General features: G+C 39.1%; 1 protein-coding gene across 8 annotated transcripts in view; it reads left to right on the top strand.

Moving 5' to 3' along the window:
- LOC109937657 (inositol hexakisphosphate and diphosphoinositol-pentakisphosphate kinase 1-like) overlaps positions 1 to 20,907 on the top strand; it is a 172,782-nt gene that overhangs the window by 109,488 nt on the left and 42,387 nt on the right. For 4 of the 8 annotated variants that reach the window (XM_048617084.1, XM_048617083.1, XM_048617078.1 and 1 more), the window contains exons 26-27: positions 1,237 to 1,362; positions 6,965 to 7,027. The exons of 1 other annotated variant lie outside the window; for it this stretch is intronic. In XM_048617084.1, coding sequence (XP_048473041.1) covers positions 1,237 to 1,362; positions 6,965 to 7,027 — 189 coding nt within the window. Of the gene's footprint in view, positions 1 to 1,236; positions 1,363 to 6,964; positions 7,028 to 11,584; positions 11,765 to 20,907 lie in introns of all 8 variants that reach the window. 3 more of the 8 variants (XM_048617079.1, XM_048617081.1, XM_048617085.1) reach the window with 2 other exon arrangements.

Raw genomic sequence — 20,907 nt, 5'->3', positions numbered from 1 at the left:
CTGCTCCTATGATGCTGCTTGGCCTGCTGTGTTCATCCAGCCCTGCACCTTGTTGTCTCGGATTCTCCAGCATCTGCAGTTCCTACTATCTCTCTCCTATTAAACCAATGGGTTCTTTGACAAAGACATTACTTTGTAAAAAGAAACAAAGTATACCTAAAAAGAAGGAAGACAATTTTAATAGAAACCTGAATTGAAAAACAAAGTGCTGGTAAAATGTGACAGGCCTTGCAGCAACTGGAGAGAAAACACAGCTAGTGTTTCTGGCCGAATGACTTCTTCAGAACCAACAGCAGTAACGTCTAGGATGCCATTTCCCAATACTACTGATTTACAATCCCTGCTGAGTAGTGACCATTGGTTGAGGTCAGGAATGGATTACCTTGGATGCTTCTTATTATATAACCACTAAAGCTCACTGGTAGGCTATAGGGATGAACTCCCAGAGGGAGCTGCATCTAGGAAATTTCACATGAGCAGGACAGTGCACACAGGGAATCATATAATAACTGAATACCATATCTGGAGAGGAAAATATGCTAAATGACTTGATAGGATAGAGAGAAAATATATCTTCTGGGGGAATCCAGAGCAATAGGGCATCACATTAAAATTAGAATTAGACGACGTAAGTGTGATGCTGTCACTCTTCAGACAATGGATAGTGAAAACTTGAGCTCCTCCCCAAATCGTCTTTCAGCATAAGGGTACATTTAAAATTTCAAAACTGAGATTGATAGATAATTGCTGATCAAGATTTGTAAGAATTATAAACCAAGGTGGGCAGTTAAAGTTAAAGATGATCTAGATCAACCAGAATCTAGTTAATGAGGGACCAACGTGAAGAGCTAAATGGCCTCCTGCTTCTGTAGAGACTAGATTCTGTTCGGCGGTGAAAATGTTTACAATCTCTACATCGCTAGTAAAACTATCTGGAGGTATAATATGCACAGTTCCAGTGCTTCCAGGCTTGAGCTTTGTTGATAGAACTGTACAGCTGTATAAAAGAGCTGATGGGTGTAGAAGCTGGTACTTTTGGACATTTATGAGTTTTACCGTCACTTTTTTAAATTTGACTAACATGATCCCTAATTTCTGCCATGTTTCTGGATGTTGTTTCAAAAGATATCTCCTACCTGTCCTGCATGTATCTGTTTTACGTTAAATAAAAGCATGCAGCATGGGGAATTGTACTAAACCTCTTTTTGACCTAATGCCTAACCATCTCGTGTGCAGGTTCCCAGTGTGCTGGTTTGTTCAGTACCACAGTACTTGGTGGCTCTTCTAGTGCCCCTAACCTCCAAGACTACGCCCGCTCGCACCGCAGAAAAAGTGGCTCCAGTTACTTTTCTTTGAAGGATGGTAGGTTGTTGAGAACTATTTTCAATTTGATGGTTCGACAGTACTGGAAGAGATCCGAATGCTGGCATTTTAGCCTACGTTCATTTTGTCAAAATTATCTCAGTAGAAATGTCATATTCTGGGGAGGGCAATTGTTTCCAAAAACATAATGACTTTTCATCCATAGACAGTAACTTTTCCCTGATTGTGAATCAGACCTTTGCAATGTTAGCATGTGAGAACTGTTGCACAGAATATTACTATGATGTTAGCAACATATCCAATTTCACTGTCTGCAATTTTAAGAAAGATTAACCTAGATACAATGATTGGATGTCTCCATTTAAACAGGAGAAACCAGGTCAAGCACTTGTACATTAATAATGTACATTGTGGCTCACAGACGATATTTTTCCAAAGGCAGTATTCAAACTAGTAAATACATCTGTTAATCAATAATTTTAGACCTAACGTGCTGTAGATTCCAGTGATGTCTGAAATTGCGATGGCAGTTTGAGCATTATCTCATTTTTAATGTACTTCTGCTTAGGAAAAGGATCTCTTGATTTATTGTCAACATAGGAATATTTCTTAAATTGCCAGAGATTAATCATCTTCAGAACGTTCTGATAAGTATAGGAGACTGATTAGTTGATGAAGCCTTAAGGCATATGTTACATACGGATCTGTGGACTGCCATTAGCTGCAGTGTCAGATGTGCTGTGAAACAGAGCCAGATGGACAGTGAAAGTCCTTGTGCTCACCTTCTGTTGTTCAGTGGAGTTGGATGGCCTCAGTTGCATTTTGGAGCACAGTAATCAATCATCATTCTCTTACCCTTTTGACTCCAGAATGGTTCACAGGCTCTGCCTTGAAGTTCTATCCAGTTAAATGACCTACCAATCATTTGGGTGAGGAATTCCTGCAACTGCATCCCAGTCAGTGCCTTCAGGAGAGCAAGGTACACTGGAGGGAAATGGAGAAATAAATTTCAAGGTTGTGCAATTTGATGAGTAATCAGCTGTAGATTAAATACTGAATGTGTATCTTAGAGTTTGATAAATGAGGGGATCTTTAACCTATTTATTGAATAATTGGATTCACTGTCAGTAAGATACAGAATCCAATTGATTAGTTTCTCTGTGGTGCCTCTTTCTTGAGTTGCTTACAGAAAGTGACAGCAAGTGGACAAATCACCATAGTAAACATTGGGTGGATGGCCATAAATGCATTCATATTCCACTAATGTGGAAGGACATATTCTATATAGTGTTTAATATTTTTGTAGCTGTTAACATCAAGGTCTGCCTTCACCACTAGTCCAGTGAAGTGTGAGTTGGAGCTGACAGACCAGAATCATACAGCCAGTTCCCATTTCCTGCCTGTGAATAAAAGGGTTCTATGCATGTGTGTTTGCATGGTGTAAGATTGTGTTGCTTGATTTTCTAATGCCTGTTCAACTTTTTTTTTAAATGGAGCAGACCTAAATGAAATATAGTAAAACCTAAATGGGCCTTGAGATCTATAATGGGTAAGGTGTATTTAAAAACGTATTTATTCATTCCCAGAGTATGGATGTCACTTTCAGGATTAATGCCCGTCCTTAATTGTCTCCAAGTTAATTGATATGCCAGTCTTTGTTATATTATACTGCAGGCTTGCACTTATTCCTGGGAAAGGTAAGGTGTTTTGCCAGCTTGACTTTTTGTTAATTGCTATGTGAGAACATTTGACAATCTGTTATGTAAAATTCTCCAAAATCTTTCCATTAATTTCAGTGGGAGAGTATGCTATGGATATGTCTGGAATGCAGGAATGGGGAAGATTACTTCACAAGGCAATCATTGACTTATGTTGCATTCATACACACCTCATATATGCAGTGCCTCACCAGTTCATGTCCAGTATTTATTATTTGCTTACAATCTTGGATAGCTATCGATATTTTAGTTCACAAAAACAATACTCTATTATTTTGACAGTGTACTTTAGTCAAGCGTGTTTGTGTTGGATAAATGAATACAGACAGTTGTAGGATAGACTAAATAAAGTTAAAGATGTTTCTATTGCCAGTGGAAGTGGATTCTACTGGCTCTTATTGTAAGATAAAATTTACCCATAACATTTACATTGTGCAGATGCTACAAGTAATGTATGCATACAAGATGTAACTGTTTGGTTTGTCATGGGTTATACTTCACTTTCTCCTTTATCCTAAATCTTCACACATTTGCAATAATACCTGCATTGTTCAAGGGTACAAAGGAAAATGTTCCTGTACCATAGACTACTTCCAATTTTGACAGCATAATAATAAAGTCTTAACTGTGACAATATAACAATTGAGAATTGAAGCAACCTTAATGTTAGCTAAAGAACCTGTGTGAAGAATTTTATCAGGTCTGTTTTGGAAATGTATGTTTCTGGATGGGGCTCGCACCTTCAAGAAATGCCACCAGGTCTTCTCGTCACTGCCCCCTAGAAAATAGTCTTTAGTGTGTTGACGTCTTGGGCTTGATTGTCTGCATCTTCTTTTGCCCATCCTTGGTGACAATGTGACCGAACAAGCAAGTATGCACAGCGGATGGTGTGTCAAGTCATATGATGGAACTTGATCCTTCAACAAGTGCACGAGGGATAATTATATTACAAAACCATTCTGTAAGAAGTGGTAGCTTGAGTTCCAGAAAGATAGTTGTAATATTGCAGCCTTGCATTCATTCAGAAGGCCCATTGATTTTAAGTCTTGCCTTTGATAAATCATAGGAAATAGGCCATCATTAAGGAAAGCTGCAGAATTCATCCTGATTCTTAAAGGAATGCCGTTTAAGATGGGCGATAGGAAATTGTGAGAGAAGTATTTTGTTCTACACTTCTATGACTTTGGAAAAGGGTACAGGAGCTCAGTAGTCCAACTGTCCCAACTCTCTCTTTATCCATGCTTCCTCTTTTGTGTGTCCATTTTGTCTTTTTGCTATAACTTCATAAAGCTCTGAAGTTGTGATGTTTAACAGAATACTATATTCCTTCTCGGGATTCTTTTCCCTTCTGATCAAAACTTTTGTATGTATTTCTGAGCATTTGCAGAGCTCCGAGCCAGCACTTAATGAGTGAGTTTATAGACCTATTTTACCCAGAAGCCAAAGAACTAATCCAAGTTGGCTTGAGCTCTCGCAATGTACAAACATTCTTCAAAGCAATTCATCATCAAAGGCAATAATAATATTAATGTAGATTGATTGACTGGCCAACCTACACTTAATCCTGACAGGATTTTCTATCCCCAGTGTATGATGAAAAAACCATATACCAATAATGGCTGTAATCCAGTCTCTAGCAGATTCTGGCTGAAATAGAGAATTTACGACTGATTGCCACACAAGCTGCACTCTTCCTGTGCTCAGCTGATTTATGCAGTAAGTGGCAAAACCTCACTAAATCCCTGGTAAGTTTTCTGATTGGATCTGAAGCAACAATAGATACTTAAGGTTGCCTCCATGAGCATTGGTTGGAGAGAGGATAGCCTGCCTCTCCTGACCACCATCCAGCAATCCACACTGGAATCTGAGTGTTGTATCTGTGTACCTGTGTGGTTGTGTTTGTGTTGAGCTGGGTGCCTATGTAGAGATTTGTTGGGCAAAGACTGGATCGAATAAACTGTGATCTCGCCTTTGATGGGATAGACTGTTGGAAAATGTCATATGGATAAAGGGGAACCATGAGACAGTATCTTAGCAAGAGTCCGCAGCAGAGGGTAACTGATTTTAGTCAAACAATAAAAATCTTGGGGCATTTTGTTTATTTTTTTGTTGTGATAGCCAGCATCCAGTCACCAGAAAAAGCAGGGAGTGCATGCCATAGTTCAAATGCCTTGTCTATTTTTTAATTACATCATCCCACTCATTTTGTCTACAATTCAATTCTTGGCAACTTAACATTCGCTAATTTCAGTCACTGGGATGGGGGAAAGGTATGCAGTTATCAATTGTGATGTCTTATCGCAGGAAATGAGAGATGTTAGGACTAAATATTAGTTCTTTTAGAAGATGCCTTGAGGACTCTGAAGTTAATCATTAAGCTTGATTTACATTGGGAGATTTCCTGTGACAGCATGAGGAAAAAAATCAATGATACTTGTGTGCTGCCTCAGTGCCAGGTATAGTTAACCCAAACTATGTTCCTATAAGTCACCTGATCATTTGGGCAACAACTGACTGTAATGGTATTATTACACAGACATCACCAACACCTTAATAATGATGCAGGAATGGTGAGCTAGGCAAGTTCCACTACTCAGCGCCCTATGAAGTGACAGATCTCTGTAGATGTGGCTCAAATGCATGCAATGAAGCTAAAATCATGATACACCAGCAAGATATAGAGCCATACAGCACGGAAACAGATTCTTTGGCCCAACCAGTCCGTGCTGAGCATAATCCCAAACTAAACTAGTCCCACCTGCCTGCTCTTGGCTAATATACCTCCAAACCTTTTCTATTTGTGTACTTATCAAAATGTCTTTTAAACATCGTAATTGTACCCACATCCACCATTTCCACAGGAAGTTCATTCGATACATGAATTACCCTCTGTAAAAAAAAAAAAAAAAAAATTGCCCCTCATGTCTTTTATAAATTTCCCTGCTTGCACCTTAAAAATGTGTCCCCTAGACTTGAAATCCCCCATCCTAGGGAAAAGACAACTACCATCAACCCTATCTATACCACTCATGATTTTATAAACTTCTATAAGGTCGCCTCCTAACCTCCTATGCTCCATTGGAAAAAAAATCCCAGCCTATCCAGCCTTTCTTTATAACTCAAACCTTCATACCTGGCAACATCCTGGTAAATCTCTTCTGAACCCTCTCCAGCTTAATAACGCCTTTCATGTTTAATGGCAAACAAACGTGACAGTCCCAGATAATAAAATGGTGGGCTACAAGGGCTATCTTAATTACCTTTTGTTTCTCCCCAAAAAAGGAAATGCAAACTTTTTGCTGGCACCATTAGCACTGCTGCTGGAGCATACCTAGAGATTTTTCAATTCTTGTGACACAAGTCACATTGTGGCATGTGGTGGCCACCAAAAAATTGAACTGAGGAATGAGTAGAAAAGATACAGTAAATCTAAATATTGTTGATTTGCCAATACTAAACACTAATAAAAGATATTCTATTCTACGAAGGACACCTGACTCTTCAAATATGCCAAGTGGGAGTTAGCCTGTTTAGGGTCCATTTTACTGTGAGTCTCTGAGCTTGTTTGCATTTGAACTCCTCCAGTCTTGAACATAAATACTTTCAGTCATCAAACTAGCATTGCCTAAAAGAAAAGTTACGTTGGAATGGTTGGTTGGGTACATATAGAGAAAGATACATTGCCAACCCTAATACATGCCAAACATTGTTCCTGAAGTCAAGCTCAGGGCAGTGCAATCTGTATTAAGTGAGCCACTCTTCTCCCAGTCTAAAGGAGAAAACGTTGAAGCAAGAGGCCCCAATGAGAAAGGATTGGGGTTGCATTTTTCTTCTAAGGAGTCATCACCCGCTCATGTAATGTGGGGAGTTCTGTGTTAAAACTGCAGTGTTAGTTTTAACTTCAGTCCTTTTTGTTTCCTCAGAAATGTTATCTATGCCAGCCGTTAAAAGATTTTCTGTCTCGTTTGCAAAGCATCCGACTAATGGTATGTTTGCTTCTTTTCAATTTATCCTTTACAACCTTAACTTTTTGACTTTTTTTTGCATGTTTCTTAAAATGCACTTGTGCTTTTAAAATCTTTTGAATGTCCACTTCAGTCTGTCTTTTCTCAATATTTGGTTTATTCCTTTTTATTTTTCATTATTTCAGCATTGCCACACCAAAATCTTTGCCATGATTCCACCTTTAATATGCAAAAAAATCACACATTATGACCTTTTTTTTAAGTTGATGACTTTTCCTTTGATATAACCTCCATCAGTTTAGAACAGCAATCACACTTGTCAATCGTTCCATTTCATCAGCTCTGAAGCACTGACTGGCAACCATTTACAGCTTCTGATTTCACTTCACTGTCCAGTTAATCGTCAAAGAACTTGACTGTCTTTTGCAGGTTTCAAGATGCACGGCCAGGTTTTCTGTCAAATGAGTGGTATAGATCACCAATAAGGTTCAGCTCCTGCTTGGAGAAGCAGTTCTGATAACTTACAATTGATACACAGGATAGATATATTCAATCACAAAATGACAATTCTAAGGGGAGTACCAACCATTTGTGGTTAACTGAACAAGTTAAAAATATGATCAAATTTAAGGAGAAAGCATATAATTGCAAAAAGGTGGGTGGCAAATCAGAAGATTGTACAGAATATTTTTTAAAAATCAAAAGAATTGCTAAAAGATTAATAAAGAAGGAAACCGAGAATGAGAGGAAGCTAACCAGAAATGGGTGCCACATCAGAGGTATTGCAGAAAAAATCTCAAGATGTAAAAGCTAACATACTTACATGGATAGAAGATTGGCTAGCCAATAGACAGCAGAGAGTAAGAATAAATAGGTCATTTTCTGGTTGGCAAAATATAAATGAATGGTGTGTCACAGGGATCAGTGCTGGGTCCTCAACCTTGTACAATTTAAATAAATGACTTGGATGAAGGGACCAATGTTATGGTTGCTAAATTTACTAATGACACAAAATAGGTAAGAAAGTAAGATGTGAAAATGAATAAGTAGGCTACAAACAGACATAGATAAACTAAGTGAATGGGGAATGATCTGGTAAATAGGGTATAATGTGGGAAAAGATGGAATTGGCCATTTTGGCAAGAGAATTTTTAAAAAGCAGATTATCTAAATAGTGAGACGTTTCAGAGCTCCACAGTGCAGCAGAATCTGGGTGTCCTAGCGTATTAATCACAAAAAGTTGTATTTGGGTTCAGCAAGTAATTAGAAAAGCTAGTCAACACCATGGCTCAGTGGTTAGCACTGCTGCCTCACAGCGCCAGGGACCCAGCTTCAATTCCAGCCTTGGGTGACTATCTGTGTAGAGTTTGCACATTCTCCTTCATGGGTTTCCTCCAGGTGCTTCCCACAGTTCAAAAAATGTGTGGGTTAGGTGGATTGGCCATGCTAAATTGCACATAGTCTCCAGGGATGTGCAGATGAATTAGCCATGGGAAATGCAGGGTTACAGGTGGAGGGTGGGGGTTAGGTCTGGTTGGGGTGCTCTTCTGGGGGTCAGTGTGGACTCGATGGGTCGAATGGCCTGCTTCCACACTAAGGATTCTATGATTCTAATAGAATGTATTGCAAGAGAAATTGAATACAAAAATAGGGAGGTTATGCTTCATTTATGTAGACCTTTGGTGAAACCACATCTGAAGTACTGTGTATATCAAGTATTAGTCTCTTCATTTACGAGAGGATATAAATATGTTGAAAACAATTTAAGAAGGTTTTACAAATATCTGTAATGGATGGGCTCTCTTATGAGGCCAAGGCTAAGCTTGTATTATTGGAGTTTAGAAGAATGAGAGTTGATTTGATTGAAATATAAGATCCTGATCATTTTTAACAGTGTAGACAGGGAAATAATGCTTCCTCTTGTGGGAAAATCTAGAACCAGGGATCACAGTTTTAAAATAAGGAGTTATCCATTTTTGCAGAGATTAGGAAAAATTTTCTGACAGAGGTTCATGAATCTTTGAAATACTTTTTGTCAAAAGGTGGTGGAAACCGAATCTTTGAATATTTTTATGTCCTAGCTAGATAGATACTTGGTAAGTACGAGGGTGAAAGGTTATCAGGCATGAGTATGGATGTGGAGTAATCAAATCAGCCATGATCTTATTGAATGGCAGAGCAGGCTCAGGGGCCAAATGGCCAACATCATTGGTGACATCCTCCTAGGAAGGTTGCAGTAGGGCAGTAATCAGTCAAGTCTCACATGTGGACAGGCAGGCTGTCACTGCATGGCCACTTGGAGTACTGATGGGGTTTTGGAGCGCATATCCCAATATAATGGTGCCTTTATGAAAGGGTAGATAACAAAAGAAAAGTAATAGATCTTCAAACACATTTTGCATCAGACAGGAGATTAAACCAACAGTAGAAACAAAAATATGGCAATACATTCAAATGCTGTCAGCAGTCGTCTTGCCATCAAATTAATTGAGAAAAATTAGTCTGAATAATTATTGTATAATTGTGTATTGTTTCCCAGAACTGGTGTTTAGTTCAAAACATAACACCAGCCAAGTCAACAAGAATGCACATTAACTGCTCTTGTCCAATCTTGTAATGTCTTTCCAGTCTGTGGAGTACATGTGTCTTTGCTAATTTTCACATGTATGATGCACTAAGGAAACGTGAAACTTGGAAGAATGAATTGTTTGCTTATCTTTTGTTTAAACAAATTATCTCACTCACACTTGTTGCTGGTATTTGTATCTGGAACTTTGGTTAAAAATCTGTTCCACTCATGAGCCCCAGTTTTCTAGAAAACTGCATAATTTGAGCATAGATTTTTTTCTCCAAGTTATCACGTTCCCTCCCTCCTTAATGTAATACTAGGGTGTGGTTGCAGAGATTGTAACTATTCATTTTCTCACAACTTCTTCACGCTACACTATTTGTTTGTGTTCATTTGAGACATAGAAGTTTGGCAGACATAAGTGAGCATCCCATTTATTTGGGAGCTAAGATTGACGTACAAAAAATAAATTGCTGCACATGGGGAGTGCAACTATCTCAAAATCGAGGCATATACCTGCTTTTCTGGGTGAGAGAGTAATATACACCTGACATATGAAACTTTGTTGAAGATTATAAGGATTAAGACATCATAAATTTTGACATGAAGATGATGTCATCAGATATTAGACACATTATCCCCATCCCATTTGTCTACAATCAGGAGCATATTACTTCATCCAATTCATTGTAGTTCATCTTTGGACTTTAATTAGTCAAAAGAAGTTACTGGATAGAGCAGATGTCTTTCCTCCAGACCCTAAATGAATTTCTGTTTCAATATAGTGTTGAGGCCACCACCCACAGCAATTACCTTGTTTGTTTCAATCAGTTCACTTTCTCCGGAAAAGTCACCACAGTTGAGATTAACAGCTCTAGATTGCTTGATGTCTCACTATTAAAGGGCTTGTGTGTATAATTAATCCCTAAAAAAGAAACTAGCCCATTGGATGAAACCTAATGACATTGGTAGAGTGATTGCTGTATTCATTGGAAGTGTATTACGTTTGGTAGGTAAGTGAAATATTTTCAAGATACAGGGTTGAGATGCACTCAGAACCCATGATTGTGCCATGTCAGCACACCTAATCTTTGTCATGAGGTCATTGCACAGTCCTCCAGACCTCACTGTAGTCCAATTCAGGCCTGACTTGATGTTTGCAGGGTTAAGAATGGCATGATAAATTAGATCCCTCTATGTTCAGATGGAAAGCCGGTCTGTATTTTTGAAGTGTAATTGTGACATCCAATGAAGTGTATTAATGTGAGCCCTGGCTCAGTTTTTAGTCCAATCACCTCTGAATCAGAAGGTTGTGGGTTTGAATTCCACTCCAGGTGCTTGAGCATAAAAACCTGGGCTGACACTCCAGTGTGGTATTGAAGGAGTACTGCACCTTCATCAATCCAGTGTTTCTGATGAAGCGTTACACCAAGGCTCTCCTCTTGGATTCACAAGCCTGCAGGACATTAATCTGAATAAAGTATGTATGATTTCTTTGATGTATTGGTCAATATTTATTCCATAATCAGCCTCATGAAAACCAGGCTGACACTCAAGTGCTAAGGGAGATCCACACTGCTGTGGGTGCCATCTTTCTGATGAGTTGTCTATTCCGATGAATGTTGGAAGACTCTAAAGCACTGGTAAAAGAAAAGAGGATGTTCTGGAATCCAGTCAGTATTCCTCAACTAAACTGTGTTTAGTTGTTTAGATCTTGATTGCAAAACATGATTGCCATGTTTGCCAGTCTAAGGACGTGAATCAAAAGCACTTCACTTTGCACTTTGAGATGTTTTCAATGATGTAATCAGACAGTAAATAAATGCAAATATCTTTTTGCTCTCTGAATTTTATTTAAAGAAATATATGTTTCTTTTTATCTTCATCTGGTTGAGATTCTTACAAATGCTTCTTCCTTTTATGAAATAATTGTGGTAATGTTAGTAATTGTGTCTTTTTTTTTGTTGCTGTTTGTATTTTGTTCTTTTTCCATCGGTACTGTTCCCTAGACTTGCTGGACAATCATCGCGTGGCACAGTTACTGAGGCGATTTTCAGCTGATAACAGTTTCGCACAGAACCTGGCCCTTGACGGTGCCTTGGCCCGGCACCTACATCAGTGTTCGTATCACATTCGCCTCTTCAAGAAGTGGTTGATCTCTGGGCAGGATGATATCGACTGTCTCTACGGTATCACCTGCACCTTAACTGCTGCATGGTTAGCTTTGGATGAATCTTGTTTCAGGCCATTGCAGCTATGACGCAGCTTGCAGATTTGGACCCAAGTGAGCTTTGCTATAAAAGATGGGAGGGTGCGGGAGGGGTTGCGGAGAGCTGAGGGGACATTTATATTCCTCCAATGTCTTTAACTGCCTGCAGATGGTGGCGCTCTTAAAAATGCCAAAACTGTTTGAAATTTGTGTTTTGGATTGTGAATAGAAGAAAAACCTCACTACTAACACAATAATAGGGCAGGTTAAAAGTCAGACTGTACCACCAACAGAAAATCTTTGTATTTCACTACTGCATAATCACAAGCCTGTGATTGCCAGAGCTTAAGGATGCTGATTCATAACAGAAAATGGTGGAAATACAAAAAAAAGACGAGCTATCATTTGAGTAATAGAAACTCTGTGGAAGTCAAGTTAATATCCTCGGTTTAGCCCTTCGATCGAGAAGCGATCCAAATCAAAGGCCTGCACCAAGGATGGAAACTTGACCCTGTTTCAGCAACCCGCAGAGCTGTTGTGTATTTCCAGCATCTTCATTTTTATTTCAGACTTTTGGCACTAGGAGTTTTCTGTAATTGCTAGCATTTTTAAAGAGTTTTTATTCTGTGTAATTGAAAGTCTGATTTATAACTGGCGGAAACAACGTGCCGTAGTCTTTTGAAGATGTTTGGCCCCCTCCAACACTGCACTTTATGTAGGCTACTTTGGAGTGTTTGGTGGCAGGCTCTTGCGGTTGAGTTTGGCACTCAAGGGAAGGAGGCTGACACGCTTTGTTTTACTTTGATTGTGTGCCTGGCTTTTTCTCCCCGGAAGGCTTTGAGCTGTTTGAAATTGCACACTAACTTCTGGCAAGAATTTGTTAGCAAGCAATATGGAAATTTTCCCCCTCCTTTCCCCATCCATTATCCATCATCCATCAGCTATTGATCTAAAATATGAAGATAAACAAAAATGAATGAAATAAAAACTGATGATAAACAATCAAAATGGAAGAAAGTTGCACAGTCCTGCAGTTTTTAAGTCGAAATCAATAGTGAAATACAAAGTAATCAGGAAGAAACATTCTACACTAAATCTATTTCAAGGATGAGTTATTAGGTAGAAAGTTAGCTGAATTTAATTCAGAGCAAATCACTTTTTCTTTCTGCATTGGCTGTGATACAGCCTGGTAAGCATGAAATTATAACCATATAGATGGGAGCATAAGAACCGTAAGAACCATGTAAAAATAAATTTCTGAATGCGGGTTACATATAAGGACTTCAGGGTATTTTTAAACAAGTTTCCCGATGGTTCAAGATGTAGTCACAACATGACTGGCCCTTGGCAAACTAAGGTCCATGTTCAGTATCCAGTGTTTTATCTTTTTATTGAGTTCCAAATTTAGTTAAATCTGCTGCTGTTCTCTATTAGTCTGTAATGGAAAAGAGGGTGGTGAAGGTCAGGAACGTCAGTCATGATAGTTATAATTATCAGGAAAGGCAGACCAGCTGGGATCCTTGTCTCTTTAAACAAAATGATTGCAAATGTTCTCGTAGAGGTAGCTAAAATGAAGAAACTGTATAAAAAAAAACCTCCGCTGTGGAGTAACGACTATAAGATAGTCACTAATGTATCCGACTGGGAATTCAGGAGAAATATTGTTGTTCAGTGATGGCTGAGTGTGGAACTTGCTACCACATAGAGAAATTGAGGCAAATGGATTAGATACATTTAAAAGACAGTTAGATAAGCATGTGAAGATTAGAAGGGTATTTTAATAGATTTAGACAGAGTCATACAGCATGGAAACAGATCCTTCAGTCCAACTAGTCCATGCCGACCATTATCCTAAACTAAACCAGTCCCACCAGCCTGTGCTTGGCCCATATTCCTCCAAACATTTCTTATTCATGTATTTATATAAATGTCTTTTAAACGTTGTAACTGTACTGGTAACCACCACTTCTTCTGGGAGTACATTCTGCACGTGAACTACTGTGCTTAAAAGAAAATTGCCCCTTGTATCTTTTTAAATCTTTCTTCCCTCACCTTAAAAATATGCCCCTTGAGCTTGAAATCTCCCACCCTATGGAAAAGGTGCAGAAGAATGAGAGCAATCCCTTGAGTGGAACATAAACACCAGCATTGTCCAGTTCAGCAGAATATCCTGCTTCTGCATCATACATCTAATTTCACAGCCTTATTGATGTATGGTGCACCAACTGGAAAGTTCACTTGTGAGGGAAGGTCATCATCTGCATCCTGTCTAAATAACGCATCAAAAGCAAGCATTCTGTCTGACAATGGTACTGGAAGGTAGTCATCATAGCTGAAGCCTGATAGGAATCAGATGAGGGAAAATGGAAGATAAATTCGTTACTGGAGCAACCCATATCATCCCATTTTAAAAGATCAACCCATTTCCTCATATCTTCTCCTATATATGAATCCCTAGATCTCTTTCCCAATCAGTGTTCCACTGTTACAGTTCTAATTATTATAGCTACCCATTTTGGGTTCCTTACTCCCAAAGCTAATTCTTTTATCCTTATCCAAAGTAAACTGCATTTGCCACTTACTTGACCCAGTTATCTGATTAATTCAAATCTTTCTGAATATGCTTTGGTTCCTAATTATCTTGTTTGTCTCCAGTCTTCACCTTTCTATGGTAAAGGAGAATAAAGGAAAATCTGAAAAAAAAGTCATATTGCCAAAGTGATATTAAATAAACTACTCATGAATATTCAGCCTTTGTACGAGTGACTTCCTTATTGGGGATGTTATGGACCATACCAAACTCCCTCATCATGTCAAAGAGATAGCCTAGACCCTAACTTTTTTTCTTATTTTCAATGCAAGTGCCAGTTATTGTGTTCCAGATGTGATTCGATTGGTCAAACTACCAGGCTTGAAGCAAAACACACTTTAATCATAAGTTATAGTTAAGCCAATTGTTTTATTTTGCATTTTAACTGTAGCTCTGTTGAAATACTTAACAAAATAATTAACTGAGACAATATGGTAACATCCCATAAGCATACTTTTGACAGTGGTAATGTCAGTAAAATAGACCATCTCACATGCTATTCTAGCAGCAGGAAGAGACCCCTTTTTTTTTAGCTGTAGCAAAGAGGGAGATAGTGAGATGTAGCAGCTTTCGCAACCCCAACTGCTACTGAAAACGAAACTAAAAATCCTGGTTCTGTGGGAGTTTGTCCCCACCCATTTAGGCTGCTCCTATTGTTCCAACCCCAAGGCTTCATAAGCTGCTTACTTTATTGGCTTGAAGCAGACAGCTTGGCGCTTCTGTCTCAACCTTCTTTCATTTTCTAAAAAAAAGGACAAAATACACCTCCTAAAGCCATGGTATTGTAATGGGGAACTGAAAATCTTCTCTGAGATAGTAGGAACTGCCAATGCTGGAGTCTGAGATAACAAGGTGTAGAGCTGGATGAACACAGCAGGTCATGCAGCGTCATAGGAGCAAGAAAGCTGACGTTTCGGTTCTGGACCCTTCTTCAGAAATGGGGGAGGGAAGGGGGACTCTGAAATAAATAGAGAGAGGAGGAGGCGATGATGGAAGGTGGATAGAGGAGCAGATAGGTGGAGAGAAGACAGACAGGTCAAAGAGGCGGGGATGAAGCCAGTAAAGGTGAATGTAGGTAGGGAGTCGGGATGAGAGTTGGTCAGTGGGGAGGGAGGGGTGGGTAGGTGGGAAGGAAGATGGACAGGTCAAGGAGGCAGGGCTGAGGCTAGTAGGTAGGAAGTGGGGGTGGGGGTTGGTCACTGAGGTGGGAGGAGCAGATAGGTGGGAGAAAAGACAGACAGGTCAAGGAGGCGGCAACGAGCTGGGCTGGTCTTGGGATGAGGTCTGGGGTGGGGAGATTTTGAAGCTTGTGAAGTCCATATTAAGGCCATTGGGCTGCAGGGTTCCCAAGCAGAATATGAGTTGCTGTTCCGCTGTGGCACTGGAGGAGGCCTAGGATAGACATATTCTCCAAGGAGTGGGAGGGGAAGTTGAAGTGGTTCATGACTGGGAGGTGTAGTTGTTATCTTCTTGAGTGTTTCCCCAAAACATTAAAAGTCTAACCTGCAGGACTTGCAAGCATTCTATTTCTTCGTTCATACGAGTAGCGATGTGCAACTAAAACTTTTTTTGCTCATACCTCCCAATATAAAATGCTGCTTTGTTGTTTTTAGTGAAAATGGCGCAGGGAACTCATCTTCCTGAGAAGGAAAATAAACCTAGAAAATCACAAGTTCAAGGAGAACTGATACATAATGGCCAGAAATGCTGCCTTTGGACAAAGTCCAAATAGAGTAAAATAATCTGATGTGAAAAGTCTAGGAGTAAATAAGCATGGCTTCTCCTTGCATCATAAGGTTCAAAATGGAGCATAGTGTAAGAATAGTTATATTTTAGTGTCACTTACCTTTTCTCTAGTAAAATTATCTGTTGTTCTAGATGGTGTTCTGGTAGTGAGATCTAGTGCTTTCCCAACCCCCCCCCCCTTCATCTTGTGTTCAATGTCTGCCCCGTAAATGAATCCTACATTTGACATCATTTCATTTAGAAGCCTCAATTATTCAATTTTATATTGAATGGTAAAACTAGTGAAGCCCTTCTTGCCTCAATTATTATATTTTATATGCCACCAAAAAATATACCCTGCTCTGAATAATTTCTTTAGAAACTAGGATCAATGAGAAGTGACTATGACACAGTGAAGAACTATAACCTTGAATGTCTCTCTCCCTGTCCAGCTGTTCATCCCAATTTCATTTCTGTTTGAATTCAAGTATTTTTTTTTCCTTGATTATTTCTAAAGTGTATCATTAGATATATCTGGTTTTCTGAAGCTTTCAAGCAGATGATTTTTCTTACAGAAGTAAAAGCTGTCTCCAGTTCCTCCAGTGCATCTGATGAACGTGAGCCATGGATATTTTGGCTGTAAGACAGCGTGAACCAATGTTTCTTCATTAAAGCTAGCTCTGCACCACAGCACAAAGCAGTTTATTTGTCATAACATTAACAGTCTCACTCAAAGATCTAATGGGGTGGCTGTTGTGAAATGACAGGTGTGCTGTTTGGGTCATTTGGATACAAACAAGAAAGGTAGTGCAAATCTGTTTGAGTAACTGCTCGTGAACCTCCCCGAATATAATTAGGGTGTTTATTTCTACAGTGTATCTCATTCCCGCCCTCTTCTCTTCTACAGTCACTAGTTCTCCTCCAGATGGAGAGGATGAAGAATCATTTAGTGACATTCATTGTTTACTTCCCAATTGATGGAATGGGCAAGTGAGTTATTGGTTTCCAAATGTTGCTGCTACAATGAAGCCGGCAGATAAATCAGTGCTTGCTGCACATAGCTAAATGTATAGTCAAAGATAACTTTACGAGCAAGGGTTGGGGGTTGGTCAGCTCACTTGGCTGTACGGCTGGTTTGTGATGCAGGGTGACTGCAGCAGTGCAGGTTTGGTTTCTGCACCATGAAGGACTCTTCTCAACCTCTTCCTTCGCCTGAGATGTGGTGACCCTCAAGTTAAACCACCACCATCACCACCAGTGATCTGTCTAATGGGAGGGCAACCCTATGGTCCTTGGGGAGTATGGTGACTTAGTTTGCTAACAAGGGTGTCTAATGGTAGAAGAATTATATCCATGTCTTAACTCATATTAGCTGCATAATTCCAGTTTACCTTTACACCAAATCCATTCTTAGGTTCTATCTATGAGAATATATCTTCTCGTTTCTCCTTCCTATTGCCCCATCCACAGGTGAAACATATAAGTGAAATCACTCTTTTCATAACACAGTTACTGTGAGGTGATGTAATGCGTACTGTAAGGGAGTAATTTGTAAATATCAGTTACATCTTCATTAATCTACCAGAGACAATAACAAGTTAATTGGTGCTTTTGACAGTCTTTTCATACCATCACTTGAAACAAATTGAAGCATCAAAAAAATAAGCATAGGTGCAATCCTTACTGATTATAAATTGTAAGTAGGCCTGAACTAGCATCACCTGTGAACTGGGCCATTTGTAGTTCAAATTATTTTATTAATCTACTTGCTTACTGGTTTGTTTTGCTGCAATATCAATGACACTGTGAAAGTCAATTTAGAATAGTTCTAGTAGCCTTTAGCAATTTTATTCACATAGAATAATTCCATAATGTAACTAATAAGAGCTCACTCCTGGCCAAAGAAGCTATGTTGCATGTGGAATGAGTGCTAATAATTGTGTAGTATGAATTTGTGATTTATGATGTGTCTAATAGTTGTTTTTTGTCGGGTTTTGTTGCTATTGCTCACTCAGACATCTCCTTTACAGCAACTTAGGTGTGCTTGCATGACACTGCAATGCTGCTAGGGCAGAAGCATTTGCATCTGATGTGAGCTAAGCCCAGCTTATCGGATAGTGGGGTGTAAATGCTTGAAATTGTTTTCACCATCATTGACATGATCATTATTTGGTTGACTTTTATATTACCATATTATACTTGATAAGATATATGGAATCTTGATTAGAGCACATTTTGGCATTTAAGATGCAACAGAATCCCCACAAGAGCATTCATCCCCTCTCCAGCCCATGTTTGGAGTTGGTAGTTATTTGTTACTGAGCTTGTGAAGTGTAATGTGAGCACAAGTCTTGTAAAGTGCAATAATTTTTTTTGTGTGTGTGTGTGTGTGTGTGTGTGTGTGTGTATGTATATTAAATGACTTCTTATAAAATGTAATACTTTATTCATATGTGTTCAAGCACAGTAGCTTTTGCATGATTCTTTGAATTAAAATTGATGGCAAGCATTGTTTAGATACCACAGGCAATTTTGCTTTTGTTCTTCTGTGACACTGTTAATTTATCTCAGTTGGGACAGTTGTAGGGCACTATATTCAACATCCTTGATACAGGGAGTAGAACAGTCGACTATCACCCTCCATCTCTACTACTGGAAATTGACCTTTTTATATCCTTTCATAGCTGAATATCCTGAAATAGCTCATTTTTTGGCTGAGGCGTGAAGAATTGACCACTTAGGTGAGATACTGGAGGCTGTTACTGATGGAATTTTACCCAAGGAGGAGTCAAGGTCCAAGTGTCAATTATGAAGAAACCTAATTTAAAACCCCTTTCTCACCAAAATAGGCTGAAAAATAGGCACTTTGTCCTTCACAGAAGTTTCAATTTGGAGATGATTTGATAAAGGTTTACAAGATGATGAAGGGGTTAAATGTTTTTGTTCGTGTAGAGAATTTGTTTCAACCAAATCACTAGATGTTATAACCTCCAGCTATGTAATGGAAAAGCTAGTTTAGACATTAGAGGTGCTTATTTTCCCAAGGAATGGGAATCTGAGGAAGAGGTGCTAGCTTGTGAAATGCACACTGATTTCCTGACTACTTCAAGTGAGAGCTGGACATATTTCTGACTGGGGCAGAGGTTGCCCTGAATAAGGGGTAAGTGCTATATAACATTAATAAGGATTAGAGTGGTGTACTAGATTAATTTAATTGTCCTAATGGGATTGAAGATCAATTTCTATCTTTTTGGCAGTAATTGGTTGGAGATTTTACACTTTTACTTTACTTCACCCAGGGAATGATGTGGTTTCCTGGTTGGGTACGGCATTTCGGTATCGTGATGCACAAGACATTGCAATGTTATGGGAAAGGACGAATCTGTAGGTTTTTCTCTGCCTATCATTTTTACTGTGAGAGACTTTCACTGTTTATTCATTAAACCATTTACAACTCCATTAATGGCATTTGGAGTCATTGGACTTATTGTTAAATGGGTTTTCAGTGATTTAAATTCTGGCTCAACATTTAGAAGCAAACCTGCTCCTCTCATGCTGCTTGGCCTGCTGTGTTCATCCAGCTCTACACCTTGTTATCTCATTGGCTAATGAAGGTTTTTATCAGAAAGTAGATATAAGATGTATCTAACATAGATTTACAGCAGATTTGGTAGAGTACTGTTAAAATGTTGAAGTGTATAGGATCCCAATTCGTGAGCGTCTGCCACATCACGGATTCGCTTTCTGTAGCTGTTCGTGATTACATCGTAGCCGGGCTTTAAGAACCTGTTATCCACTAGACAGCGATCTTTTGTCACAGGTAAGTCATTGTCAGGAGTGTCTGCACCTTTTGAGAGGTTTGTGTCCCCTCTCTTGTGATGTTCTTTTTCTTTTCCTATCTATAGCATCTGGTGCTAGAGACTATCTTCCTCACCACCCTCTTCTTTGGCATTAGTCACATTGTTGCTTACCAAAGTAAGAGATGCTTCTTCCCTTAGCAAAGATATTTGAGTCTGTTGTTCAGTAATGTATTTTGTTTAGGTGCATTTGTAGTTCTGATCCCAAAATCAGTCTATTAATACATACCATTTTTAATCGGAAGGCTGTGTCTGCTTCGTTGGATGGATGACAAGGATCTCAAGGTGTTACTTGCAGTAGAGTCTTGGCCAGCATTCCTCCCACAATCAACAGTGCCAAAAAAAAGCAAAATTGGTCATTTATCACATTGTTGTTTGTGGAACTGGTTAAGGATGTGAAGTGTATTGTTCTGCATAATGTTTCCTTCAGAAGTGTCTAGTTGTTTGATGCTCGTAAATATGTTTTAGTTAATTTCACTATGATATGCCAGCCTGCTCAAAGTTTGTAAGGAGGTGCAGAAACATTACTCCTGTCTAATAGAATGCAAGTCCATTCAAAGCAAATCACCACAAACTAATCCTTCTGCTACCACTATCCTGTATCCTTGAATGTTATATTATAGAACATAGAACATTACAGCGCAGTACAGGCCCTTCGGCCCTCGATGTTGCGCCGACCTGTGAAACCAATCTGAAGCCCATCTAACCTAAACTATTCCATTATCATCCATATGTTTATCCAATGACCATTTAAATGCCCTTAAAGTTGGCGAGTCTATTACTTTTGCCGGCAGGACATTCCACGCCCTTACTACTCTCTGAGTAAAGAACCTACCTCTGACATCTGTCCTATATCTATCACCCCTCAATTTAAAGCTATGTCCCCTCGTGCTAGCCATCACCATCCGAGGAAAAAGGCTCCCACTGTCCACCCTATCTAATCCTCTGATC

The sequence above is a fragment of the Rhincodon typus genome, chromosome 36 (assembly GCF_021869965.1).
Source record: "Rhincodon typus isolate 14 chromosome 36, sRhiTyp1.1, whole genome shotgun sequence".
Classification (NCBI taxonomy): Eukaryota; Metazoa; Chordata; class Chondrichthyes; order Orectolobiformes; family Rhincodontidae; genus Rhincodon; species Rhincodon typus.
The sequence above is the reverse complement of the archived record's forward strand: the minus strand, read 5'-3'. Positions and strand labels throughout refer to the sequence as shown.